Genomic DNA, 14,262 nt, shown 5'->3' with positions numbered 1-14,262 from the left:
CAAAGTGGTAGGTAACAACCACAATTTTAAGTACGAAGCTAAGCCATTTCAAAAGGATGAAAATTTGATTCAAAAATATGTTCAGGAGTCAAGTATAACTTGAATGTTGCCATGGTGGAAGTTTTGACATTTAATGTCACTTGTAACATCTGACAGATTATTTTAAAACTTTGTCCTTAGCTGAAGTTACCTGTTCTCCAAACCAGTTCCAGTGTGCTGTAACCAAACGTTGCATTCCTGAAGAATGGGTCTGTGACAAGGACCATGACTGTGCAGATGGCTCTGATGAATCAAATTGCAGTAAGTTATTTATAACAGGAAGGAAAAAAAAGTGGAAAATTATGACTAGAAAGTCTTTGTATTTCAAAATATGTGCCTGCTAAATGAGAATCTGTTTAGTTGTAAAAGATTTGAGGATATTTGTAATGTTAAAATAGCTGCACATTTTGATAGTGATTAATACTCAAAGACACTAGTTTTTGTGCACTAATTTCTTAAGATTTTCTTGAAAGCTGCAATGATATTTTTATGATTTAGACTATGTCCCAAAGTTTGAATGAATGACAAAATTGCAGGCTCAATTTCCTACAAACCTTGAGTGAAATTTGCAGAAAAATAGCCCGTTTACTAATAATATCTGTTGTTGCTCTGGGGAAAATAAAACTCCAATGTCTTGTTAAAGATAGTTAGGACAAAAGCATTAACTGACATTGCAAGATGAGTCTGCCCATCGGGAAATAAAGGACTGCTCCCAGGAAGAGTTAACCGGTTGCTGGTTTCTGTCTGAATGAGTGTTGCTTCAAGTTTTGTTCTTGTTGAGAGTACTCTGAGAGAATGTGTTACCAGTTATAGTGTGACCTTAGCACTTACTTTAGCCTAATGTCCCAAATTAAATTATCTTGTATCTTACATGTAGTGTATATAGCCATTAACTAGTATGTAATAAACATATTTACTGTTCATCAAATTTGAACCTTGCTTCTACCCAAGATGCTGAATGACCATGTGGCCCATACAGTATCAGTAACTTAGTGATAATGGGAACTGCAGATGCTGGAGAATCCAAGATAACAAAGTGTGGAGCTGGATGAACACAGCAGGCCAAGCAGCATCTCAGGAGCACAAAAGCTGACATTTCGGGCCTAGACCCTTCATCAGAGAGGGGGATGGGGAGAGACAACTGGAATAAATAGGGACAGAGGGGGAGGCGGACCTCATTGTTCATAATGAGGCGGAGACTTGTTTGCAAATCTGGTCAAGGCATTCCAGGTCATGTCTGACATTATAAAATAAAAGAATCTAATCATTTTCATCCAGCCTCACATTTTATTATCTTGGATTCTCCAGCATCTGCAGTTCCCATTATCACTGAATCATTTTCACTCCTTCTTTGACTCGGAACCATTGTACAACATATACTAGCAAACTGCTTCTACCTCTTTGCTTTAAAAACATTTCTCTTGACACTCATTCCTTCCCTTGACAGAGTGAAAATATACGCCCATCTAACTCACAGAGGAAGCACTCAAACTAACTAATAAGAATCCTCTCTCACAAAGGCAAATTGTAGTTATGAAATGTGTTAGACCCCAAATTAGAAATAGCTGATTCAGTATTTCATATGCTCGGACAATTTGTTAAAGAGTATTTGTATGTACATTTGCCCTTTGCAATGTTTTCCCCTTTGTATTTTTTCCCCTGAGCAGCAGTATTTGATTGTTAGACACAGGGTTACTTTGCAAATAGGTTATTTTGAAACAACGTTACACTTCATGTTCAATAAAAAGAAAAATGCAAGCACAGTACTCGTGCATAGGTCATTTATAACCACATTCGCAGTATTTTTCTAAACAGTTTGCTGTGTCACACATTTCTAAGCTTATTTGCAGTTTACTGTATAGAGGGTGGCTACATTAATAATAGTGGTCGATTCTCGTAATATGATTAATTAACCATTATGTTCCAAGGAACATGAAAGTAGAAATCAAAAGGTAAGAAATAATACAATGGAAATAAAATGTGGAAAATTAAGTTGAAAGCATCATTACAATCATGCACAAATAAGGAAACATATTAGCATCAATAAAGACTGCAGGATATAGTTATGATTGCAATTTGGGGAATTGAATTTTAAGAGATTTAAAATTTAAAAAGTGTTATTTGACCAATTTAAAATGCAATTACATGTATTTTGTTGATTACCATAAATTCAACTATGCTCCATTTCAAAAATAGAAGTTATTGGAGGGACAGAAAACAACAAGACATTTCCTAAGATTATGAACAATGAAAAAGTAGGAAGAGTTGAAATCAAGCACATATATGCCAGGGGAAAGGGAGCATTGAAATCTAAAGAGGAAGACACGTTATTCAGCTAGACTCATGTTAAACATTACGTTTATACCATTATTTGATCACAAGATACCTACTAATGAGTTATGACATTTGGGTGAAGTTCTCACTCATGCAAAGTAAATTGCTATTCATTGACCTTCAGAAATAAAGAACATACATTTCCCATCATGTTATCTAATTGAGATGTGCGCTTCTAATGCTATGCGCAGAAAATAAAGTTTTCATAATTTCTTGTGGGATAATTTTCTCGAAGACAACAAATCTAAAATAGTGTTCTTGTCAGCTTTGACTCAATCACTTTTTAAATAAATGAAACAGCATAAGTAAAAGATATAGTGTTGTTCATCAGCTCTCTCTTTATAACAGTCACCAACTTTCAGGCCAAGATTTTTAAATAGGAAGCATATATCTTCACTTGTGCAAAAGAGAAGAAAATTGCTTTTTGTGTTTTTGGTCCTGAAGCCATTTAAAATCTTGGCATTTTCAAGAAAAGCATGAAAAGGAAAAGAAATAAGTGGTAAAGGGAAATTACTGTCTGAACACTGGTGTAATGATCAGAGACAGAGAAACTTCAAACTTTACTTGTTCTTGTTAAGTGTGACGTAATATAGATCTTCAATATTAACTGTTGAAAAGAAGCCATATATTTGATTTATATAACAGTCATTTTGAACTGTGGGCTACAGACACACTATTTCTGTTTTCCCATTTTTGATTGACTTTAGCTCAAATTGCATGTGGCACAGATGATTTCCACTGTAAAGACACGAGCAGATGTGTTCCTGCACGTTGGAAATGTGATGGAGAGGATGACTGTGGAGATGGTTCTGATGAGCCAAAAGAAGAATGCGGTATGTTTTGTTTCTGAAATCTAATGGAATAGTGCTGATATCAATTACTCATTAAGCAATGTTTCAAAATAAGTGAAAATGTTAAATGTTCTATATTAACCTATAAAAGTTATGATTTTTGGGAAAATCTTAATTCTTCTCATTCCTCCTTCTATCTTGCAAAGAAAACAAGTCTTCAAACTTTAAGGCTCTGAAGAAAGCTTGTTATGTGTATGTTCTAATGAGGAATTCTTTTCAAATCCAAACGTATTGATCATTATTTTAAAGAGTATTATTTGGTGGGAAAACTATTATTTTTCGCAGAATCTTGATTTTTGACAGCAAGTATAGAAACAGGCCTAAAAGCCTAAGTTAATTGCACTGGTATGGCTGGAGGTAAAGAGAGGGTTCAGTCAGGCTTTCCTGCCTATTTACATTTTTCTCAGTTTGTTGGATATGCAATATTACGTTTTATGAGCAAACAGGGACAGTGTTTTGTGTCCCACTGCTAGGACTTCTGGTCTTGAACTTCCAGGTGCAATATGGCACATCAGTCCTGGCAATCTAAAAACATCACTCAACCTCTGCTCATCACCCCATCCCATGATTGGAGACTATTAGAGACCAGTCAAAAAGCTGAGCCACACTTTAGCATGCCACTGGAAGTGTTCTCCTGAAGGGTGTCCAGGAGAGAAAGGAGGTTCTTTTGTTAATGGATGTTGACAGGAGTTAACGTTAATGGATGAAGATGGTCCAGACGGTCGTGGCTGCAGAGGTCAGCACTTGCAAACAGCTCAAGAGAACCAATCTCCAATGCTGCAATAGAATGAATAATTAGTTAAATTACACTGCGGTATGTATCACTGTATCAATGTTTCTTGTTCCCATTAGTGGGAGTCATAGTGTAAAATTGTCACTGAAGATGATTTCCTCCCAAGGTTGCATGCTGGCCATCTCCAGCTGCTTTATGTGTAATCTGTCCCTTCATTGCAGCTACCAGTGTAGCATTAATTGCACCACGGTGCTGCTACTTCTCACACACCTGCCAGGGTTCACACTTAGGACATAAAAAGGGACTGCAATACTCAGCAGCTCTGTGCAGCCACGGCATTAGCAGCATAATGTGGCTGACAGTAGGTAGAAAGCTTGGGAAAATATTAGATGTTCTTATCAATGCCTGGGAAAAGTTTAAGGGAGATATGCGTGGGGAATCCTTTACACAGAGGGTGGTGGGTGCCTGGAACGCGTTGCCAGCAGAGGTGGTAGAGGTGGGCACGATAGCATCATTTTAAGATGTATCAAGACAGATACATGAATGGGCAGGGAGCAGAGGGATACAGATCCTTGGAAAATAGGTGACAGGTTTAGATAGAGGATCAGCGCAGGCTTGGTGGGCCTAAGGGCCTGTTCCTGTGCTGTAATTTTCTTTGTCCTTAGTTCTTTATATCCTATGCAAAAACAACTGAAGCTGCATATTCTATATCAGTTCTGTTATCTTGGTTCTACAGAGCTACTATTGCTCTACTTGTGAAGAATACATCAATCAAATACTTTCCCAAGCTTTCTAACTCTTGTCAGCCATGTTCTGCTGCCATCACTGTGGGCAGCTGTCGGATATTTGGTGCTGCTCAACCATGGGGGGGCAGACCTAACATTCACAACAAGAGGATTTTTTTTAATGTACACATCCAATAGCTTTTTGCCAAAGGCTTGCAGGGAACAATGGCACATAACAAAAGATTGTTTTGGAAATGAAGACTTCAAACATATCATCCAAAAGCTCTTGAAGAAGGATTACTGGATCCACAGATGCTACAAGATGTACTGAGCTTTTCCCAGCATTTCTGATTTTGCTCTTGATATCCAGCATGCCCAGTTCTGTTTCTTATTTCATCAAAATGCTTCATCAACTGTTATTTTTTGATCATATTGAACCACTTTTCACTCAGAGCCCATTAACACCCATCATTTTCTGTACTGAATCCTGTTTTTGGGCAATCACAGCTCTGAAGACTGACATCTATCTATCCGTCTATCTTTCTATCTCTATCTCTATCTCTATCTCTATCTCTATCACTATCTCTATCTATCTATCTAAATAACTAGCTAACTGTCTATATATCTATCAATGCAGATATAGTTATCATGCATTATTCATGATGAGTATCTCAGAATGCTTCCCTACTCCTGTGGGAGAATGATATGCACAGTATGCTTTCTAACTCTTGTAAGCCATGTTCTGCTGCCATCACTGTGGCATCACAGAAGAGTTAATGTGCCCAGTGAGCAGGGTGGGGCTTCGGAAGGTGATTGCAATGGTGTAAGGTTCCTGATCTCCTTGCGGAATAAACCACTGAGCTCGCAGGAGCGCAGGCAGAAGCTGCCTGTGCTGAAGATAACATTTGGCAGCCACAACCATCCAATGTGAAGCTTCCAATCTGCTATTCTTATCTGGACTTCAAGCATCAATAGTTGAATTAGACCTTGAGTAGAAGGTACTATCCCACAACATTAACAATCTTTATGTTTCACTCTGCAGCTTCCACATACCTCTCTCAAGCCATGTGACAAAATAAAAGAAGTGCTCCATCTCTACCAGCTACTGTTTATTCCTCTGAAGATGAACAGTCATAAACTGAGGCCTTCTTCCATCCCCTCCACCAGCAAAGAGACATTTATCTTGGTGGGGAACCTATCTGGAATAAACACAGGGTCACACACTTGTGAGCATAGCACTGGAATAGGCTAGCAGCTGCAGGAGGAAGAAACAACTGAAAGTCCCCAATGCTCAGAGCAATGCTAGAGAATATGCCCACTACAAATGATAAGCTGCTGGGCTTGGCCACTAATGTGCTGACAGAGATGCATAGGCAGGCGGGGGAAAATCTGGCAGGCATGACAGAGGTAATGCTCTGGACCAATTACTGCCTGATGTTGTGACTCCAGCTGTGGGCATAGGGCATCCTCTATACAACACAGAGGTCTGCTTTGTCCCCAGTACCACTGGAGATTCACATCTCATCATCGCACCATATGGACCATCAAATAAATGCAGATATTCAGACAATTCCAAGTGTGCTTTTTTTATAAACAATCAAAGGAAACTAAAACTGAACAATAGAAGCTGAGGTTTATCTCCACAATGAAAGGCAAGCGAGTTTTGAGAAGATTTGTAGCTCAGGTTGCGGTTCTGGATGTGAGCTTGCTCGCTGAGCTGGAAGGTTAGTTTTCAGACATTTCGTCACTATTCTAGGTAACATCATCAGTGAGCCTCCGATGAAGCGGTGGTGTTATGTCCTGCTTTCTATTTATCTGGTTAGGTTTCCTTGGGCTGTTGATGTCATTTCCTCCATTGGTGATGTCATTTCCTGTTCTTTTTCTCAGGGGATGGTAGATTGGCTCCAAATCAATGTGTTTGTTGATGGAATGCCATGCTTCTAGGAATTCTCGTGCATGTCTCTGTTTGGCTTGCCCTAGGATGGATGTGTTGTCCCAATCAAAGTGGTGTCCTTCCTCATCTGTATGTAAGGATACGAGTGATAGTGGATCATGTCGTTTTGTGGCTAGTTGATGTTCTTTCCTATACTCTGCTCCACCATAGCCCTGGTTGAGGCATGGACAGCACTAAGCCTGCTCTCCTCATCAGTAAGGGGTTGCACAATAAATTCATAAGCCATTGTTCAGTGAATAACCCCTGTTAGTAACCAACCTGATAAGGCAACTGGTTCTTCAAATTCAACAGGTTCACAAGACTACTTATAGGAGTGCCGTGTTGCTGCCAGTGTTACAGGCACACACTTCCAGGTGGTGATAACTGATGTTCCTGAATCCTACAGCCAAGACTATAGCACTGACTTCATCATACAGGGCTGCAGTAAACCAGTATGATTCGCACAGATGGCATCAGTCACGATCCTGATGCATTTGTGGGCAGAGATTTCACACAGGTCACTGTCACTTTCTGGAAAGATCCAATCACAGAGGCTCGAAGTTGCTGTTACCTTCAGAGCCTCTAAGAAACGGATGACCTCCCACTCCCACAGCCTGTTTAGCTTCACGGTATTCCAAGGTGTATGGTGTCTTGCTCACCTCCGGGAAATTAAATCAGAACCAAAAACCTCTGGGCCTCCTTGTGGACCGCATACACCATTAACAGGCTGAAACATGTTCCTGCTCTTCATTCTCTGTGACAGCTTGCTGCTACTTTAGCGCTTGCAATTGGTCCTTGGGCCTCCTGCATGCACCTTTGCAGTCTTAGGAAGGCCACAACAGAAACCAACATCCCGGCAGTGAAGAAATACGGGATTCTCATTGGAAATGACCTACAGTGGAAAAATAACAGACAAAGTTCATAGATCTCAAAAACCTTCAGCAGCAGCATATCTGCAAATGTTTAAAACCCTTCTCTGTATAATGAGACATGCTGAACCCGAATAATGAGGGCCATCATCATTCATCTCCATCATTTATTCAGTTTCAGAATGTGAGACAACTAGCTGAGGGACCAGCACATCGTATGAAAAAGGGGAGTGCTTGCTGTACATCTAATCCCTTCTTATCCCAGACCACATCAATCATTCAATTTCTCACTGCATTCTGTCCAGGCAATTCTTAAACTTACAAGACAGATGAACCAATGGTATCCGGCTCTAACAGCCCCCATCAAAGTTACATGAATAAATGTTTTGCTATTGGCCAGCATTAACCTTTCCTATATCACTGAGATAACAAAGAAACCTACAGCACAGGAACAGGCCCTTCGGCCCTCCAAGCCTGTGCCGATCAAGATCCTCTCTCTAACCTGTCATCTATTTTCTAATGGTCTGTGTCCATTTGTTTAATTCAAATGCAGCAAAGGCATTAATGCAAGTCACCTTTGACCAGCATCTGACCCCATCATTCTGCTTGCATAAAATATGGAAATTGGAGGGATTATAAATTAAATTTAGCTGGTGTTTGCAAATGGCTGCTCCAAGAATTTGTTCCATCAATATCCTATCATGTAGGAAATGAGAATCCTGTACTTTCGACCATTAAACGCCACCCACCCTGTGGGATGTCACGGCCAATATCTAGTAGCACTTTGCATCTGAAGATTAGCAAGTGGCAGCAGCGAACACAGCCAATGGTGAACACCATAAACAACAGACTCTGCCCAGTTGTCAGAAACTCCATTAGACCCTCTGTACTAGCTCACTCTACTCTGGCAGCCCGTAAAATTTAGGGGATGGATAAGATAGAAACAGGGAGATTGTTTCCACTGTTGGATGAAACTAGAACTAGCGAGCATTGCATCAACATAAGGGAGAGTAGATTTGGTACTGAGTTGAGCAAGAACTTGTTCACCTGAAGGATTGTGAGTCTGTGGAATTCCCTGCCCAATGAAGCAGTTGAGGCTGCCTTGTTGAATGTTTTTAAGGCAAATACAGATCAATTTCTTAGCAGTAAAGGAAGGATTATGGTGAGTGGGTCAGTAAGTGGAGCTGAATCCATGAAAAGTTCAACTATGATCTTATTGAATGGCAGAGCAGATTCGACAGGCCAGATTGCTTAGTCCTGCTTCTATTTCTTATGATCTTATATACATCCCACTATGTGGACACCCACCTCACTGAACTTTGTCTCCAACTGTCTTCCCAGACTCAGCATTATACACTCTCAATAACACTTCCCCCAGCTCTGTAGCTTACAATATGTTCTAATGCCATTGCCTGGAGTTCCCCAGCACTGTCAGTACCTCCACCTTATCAAGGAGTTCTGCTTCCCCACCCTTCCAAACCCCAGCCTCTACTTCTGCATGTTTTCTAGCAACGTACCAATGATATCTCACCAGCCTATATAGATGCTCCTTGCACTTTGCTGAATGCTTGGCAGACACCAAGGTCTTTATTCACCATAGACCTCTGACTTACTTGGACCTCTGACCTACTTGGACAAGCACCCTCTAGACATGACTAATCCAAACCTTGGTCTTTATAGCTCCCCTTTTGATGATACACCAGTCTCCTGACTATTGACCACTGCCCATGCCCTGAACTGTAGTTGGACAGAGCCCCTGCTCATGAACATTCCTAGCGAAGCTTTGTGGCCGAGACCCTGAACTGCACGTGGACTGTTCCCGTGACTACCACTTATACTGGGACTCCCTGACAGACAACGTATTCCCCCCCCATTGACTGGACTGAGGACTAGCCTCAATTAGTTTCTCACATGGCCATTTGGCTGAAACAAAATGTTTGTGCACAGGCAGCAGACATGAGTTTATAAATGTTACGCTGACATCTCTGTGTTTGCTTTTACACCTCTGCTCTGAATCTTCTGTATTCAGTTTGAGTTCTCCATCATATTTACCATCTGGTAAATATGTGGCTTGAGACAAAAAAAACTGCAGGTGATGGCATCCAAGGTAGACAAAAAGGAAGCATTCCTCCTGGCTTGCTATGTTCTTCCAGCCTCCTGTTTATATCAAAATGAGCCCTTGGGCCGACCACTACAAGGTTCCTGACAAGCATGGAAACAGCCTGTGTGTCTGCACAAAACAAAACTTTAGTACAGTCGGACTGATAGCTTTTGCCGCTGGCTGAAGCACCAACCTGGCTCAGAAGTTGGAGGGACTACGGGTATTGAATATTTTCAGGATGTTGGAGATTGATTTCCTTGTCTAACGAGGACCAAAAGTTTTTAGGAGTATTTGTTGAATTCAGGATACAAACTAACCAGTCATGATCTCATTAAATAGGTCAGCAAACCAAAAACTACTTTTGATCCAAAGTTACGTCTTCATATGTGGTTGAGCCACAATTTGTGGATGCACACAATTTCCAATCATATTTCAACCACGATTTGACTCATATGGTTGCAGGTTACCCTTAATTTCCCTGTTACATTTAATAACTTGGTCTATTTTCATAGTAGTTGCCTATTAAGCCTGACAAAACAGGTTTGCATTTTGTTAACATCCGGATGTACCCATTTAACAACGTGACAATTGTTATGCAATTCAACTTCTCCAGTCCAAAAACGCAACAGTTTTTGTTGTTTTTAATCTTTCGATGTCATTTCGAATTTTATATTTTATTTTAATATTACTTTGTGTTTCAGCTTTTATTTGTCTTGCAATTCAATCTTTTGTTCCTCCTTACTTTTCTTTCTGATCCTGATTTGACGTTAAATGTGCTCTTTTTTCTCCCTCAGTCCTGTTTGCTTCTTAATTTGTTATGTTATTGCAGACAGCAAGATTGCTAACATCATTCTCTGAAGTTTCAGATTCCCTGTAGTCCTTTCAACACTTAACAGCTTATAGAACATAGAACATAGAACATAGAACAGTACAGCACAGAACAGGCCCTTCAGCCCACAATGTTGTGCCGACCATTGATCATCATGTATGCACCCTCAAATTTCTGTGACCATATACATGTCCAGCAGTCTCTTAAATGACCCCAATGAACTTGCTTCCACAACTGCTGCTGGCAACGCATTCCATGCTCTCACAATTCTCTGCGTAAAGAACCTGCCTCTGACATCCCCTCTATACTTTCCACCAACCAGCTTAAAACTATGACCCCTCGTGCTAACCATTTCTGCCCTGGGAAATAGTCTCTGGCTATCAACTCTATCTATGCCTCTCATTATCTTGTATACCTCAATTAGGTCCCCTCTCCTCCTCCTTTTCTCCAATGAAAAGAGACCGAGCTCAGTCAACCTCTCTTCATAAGATAAGCCCTCCAGTCCAGGCAGCATCCTGGTAAACCTCCTCTGAACCCTTTCCAAAGCATCCACATCTTTCCTATAATAGGGCGCCCAGAACTGGACGCAGTATTCCAAGTGCGGTCTAACCAAAGTTTTATAGAGCTGCAACAAGATCTCATGACTCTTAAACTCAATCCCCTTGTTAATGAAAGCCAAAACACCATATGCTTTCTTAACAACCCTGTCCACTTGGGTGGCCATTTTAAGGGATCTATGTATCTGCACACCAAGATCTCCCGTTCCTCCACGCTGCCAAGAATCCTACCCTTAATCCTGTACTCAGCTTTCAAATTCGACCTTCCAAAATGCATCACCTCGCATTTATCCAGGTTGAACTCCATCTGCCACCTCTCAGCCCATCTCTGCATCCTGTCAATGTCCCGCTGCAGCCTACAACAGCCCTCTACACTGTCAACGACACCTCCGACCTTTGTGTTGTCTGCAAACTTGCTGACCCATCCTTCAATCCCCTCATCCAAGTCATTAATAAAAATTACAAACAGTAGAGGCCCAAGGACAGAGCCCTGTGGAACCCCACTCACCACTGACTTCCAGGCAGAATATTTTCCTTCTACTACCACTCGCTGTCGTCTGTTGGCCAGCCAATTTTGTATCCAAGCAGCTAAGTTCCCCTGTATCCCATTCCTCCTGACCTTCTGAATGAGCTTACCATGGGGAACCTTATCAAATGCCTTACTGCCTCCAGCAGATTATGGTGCAAATTATCTTTGTGCTCAGGAACACTACAAATACAATATGATGACATCTTGCAGTAAAGCCACAGTACGTACGTATCTAAATTATATGAAACAAAGATAGGTGGCATACAGTCATATGATATTCTTGCCTCTGCAATAAGATGGCCTTTTATTATTCTGTTCCATCATATATGTGCTTTTTTAAAAATAGCTAACAAGATGAATTGACAATTGCCCAGCTGTGTCTTGTCTACAAAGAATAGAATAAATCCAACCCCACTCATCACCACATCACCAGCTTACGCTAAATCATCAGCAAAGTGATCAAAGTTGTGATCAAAACCATTTCCTCAGCACAAACCTGCTCACTAATGCTTCATTTAAGTTCGCTCATGTTCACTCAGCTCTTGACCTCATTACAGACTCATTTCAAACATAAGCAAAGATTCAAACGCAAAAACTGAGCCCAGTTCAATGAGAAAGGAGATGCTTCTAGATCGGGTTCTTGTCAATGTGGTGGGCCATGTAGATCAAGTGAGAAGTGGAAGAATATTTAGAAGAAAGAGATAATTGCTTCTCATGATTTAGGATGACAGTGAAGAATGACATTGATCAATACAGAGGAAAACTTCTGAACCAGTTGGGGGCCATCTTAAGACAGGCAAGAACAGAGCTGGGTTGGAGAGACTGGAACTCCATGGGTTGGCTGTAAAACAAAATCCCTGGAAAAGGGAAAGTTAAGCTAAATAAATCCAGAGCTTCTTGGATGACAAAGGAGATAACAATTAAGCCATATAATTGTGGTAGATAAACAGGAGGCTGGAAGAACATAGCAAGCCAAGAGGAATGCTTCCTTTTCGTCTACCTTGGATGCCATCACCTGCAGTTTTTTTTCTCTCAAGCCACATATTTATCAGATGGTAAATATGATGGAGAAATCAAACTGAATACAGAAGATTCAGAGCAGAGGTGTAAAAGCAAGCACGTGAAGCAGAGGGATTAGGATCATTGGCAGATAGTAGAAAACTTCAAAAGTTCCTTTTATGAGCGTATCAATTGCAAAAGGATGATAAAAGGAGCGGTGTTCCAAAACAAAAAAAAATTCATATTTAGAGGCATGAGTCATGGTTGAAGTGTTAAATGAATGCTTTACATAAGTCTTTAACTGTGAGGAAGATGCTGTCCAAGCCATGGTGACAGAAAGAAACATAATCCATGGAAGAGGTTAAACATTGATAGAGATGTGGTATTCTATAAGATGTTGGTACTTAAAGTTGCTCATGCATAGGGGCTAGAGTTGAATACATCCAAGGATGTTGAAGAGTGTGTGTGGAAATTGCAGAAGCACTGACAATTATCTTTCTACCTTCTCTGGATTTGGGACTGGCCCTGGAGAACTGGGGAATTGCAAATGTTATGACAAGTTCAAAAAGGTTGTAAGGGTAGGCCAACAATTATATTCCAGGAAGTTTAGCTTCTGTGGAGGAGATCTTCAAATACAATTATTTGGGATATAAGGAATAGCCACACAGAAAAAGGTTTGATTGATTCAGAAGAGCTGGCGTGGACTCATTCGGGAATATCATGCCTGACTGACTTGCTGGTAACGTAGTGTCGATTAGGGAAAGGCTATTGATGTAGTGCACATGAATTTCCAAAAAATCATTCTATTGTCAGGATAATCTTTAAATAAGTTACAGACAACTCTGACTAGAATGTTATGAATGAATTTGTGCAGGTGTCCCACAATGCCAAAGTGGTCAAATCAATATGAACACAAGCTGGTCCTAAAGTAAAATATTCCTACTTCATTAGAAAGCAAATTACAATAACCTTTAATAATAAATATGTGATCCATAATCCTATTTGGTTGTCCCCTGAAGATTACAATACTTCCCAAGTCACTTTTAAATTCATGCAGTCACCATCTCTGTGGCTAAAACTCTGGGTCTGCAAAGCTGCTTTCTCCCTCTCTCTCTGACTGGTCAGCTGGTCTCTGCCTCTTGTTGTGCTGGTCTCAGAAGGCCACAGATGACTCTAAGAGGGGTTCCAAGAGAGGTGTCTGCAGGTAAATTTTGTCTTAATACTTTTTAGATGGTTTCCTGGAACTTTCCATAGTTCTGGCCAATCAGGGAGATACCCTTAATAGTTTGCAACACGAATCAATCATTTAGATGGCAGCAGTCAGTACAGTGTGGAGTTGGAGGAATGCAGCAGGCCATGCAGCATCAGTGGAATAGGGATGTTGATGTTTCGTGATTGCACCCTTCGTCTGGACTCCATTTAGATAGCATGCTACTGTCAATTTCTTTGTGTAGCAAGACCGTGTGCTTTTCTCTCTGGTCTGCTGTTTGTCTGGTAGATAAAAAGTTGGTAGTCTTTGTGCAGAATAAATGTTGCCTTTTACATTATGCTAATATCATGAACACCTGGCTGCTATGTTTGCACAGTATTTTGTGACTTCCAGAGTTTCACTTGGCCAATATACCCAGCATCCCTTGCTGTTTAACCAAGTTGGCAATCTATCTCTGTTTTAGAAGCCAGGAGGCTGTCACAGTTCAATGTAATGTCACACAACAGACCTATCCTTCAAGTTACAGATCATGGAATAAAATGGAAAGTAGCAA

General features: G+C 40.6%; 1 protein-coding gene across 1 annotated transcript in view; it reads left to right on the top strand.

Moving 5' to 3' along the window:
• The window catches only part of LOC125454115 (low-density lipoprotein receptor-related protein 1-like), a 1,886,982-nt gene that overhangs the window by 1,695,252 nt on the left and 177,468 nt on the right, over window positions 1-14,262 (top strand). Inside the window, exons 66-67 of the mRNA XM_048534492.2 lie at window positions 181-300; window positions 3,081-3,206. Coding sequence (XP_048390449.1) covers window positions 181-300; window positions 3,081-3,206 — 246 coding nt within the window. The remainder of the gene's footprint in view (window positions 1-180; window positions 301-3,080; window positions 3,207-14,262) is intronic.

The sequence above is a fragment of the Stegostoma tigrinum genome, chromosome 7 (assembly GCF_030684315.1).
Source record: "Stegostoma tigrinum isolate sSteTig4 chromosome 7, sSteTig4.hap1, whole genome shotgun sequence".
Classification (NCBI taxonomy): domain Eukaryota; kingdom Metazoa; phylum Chordata; class Chondrichthyes; order Orectolobiformes; family Stegostomatidae; genus Stegostoma; species Stegostoma tigrinum.
Note: the sequence above shows the minus strand (reverse complement) of the source record. Positions and strands in the feature narration are given on the sequence as shown.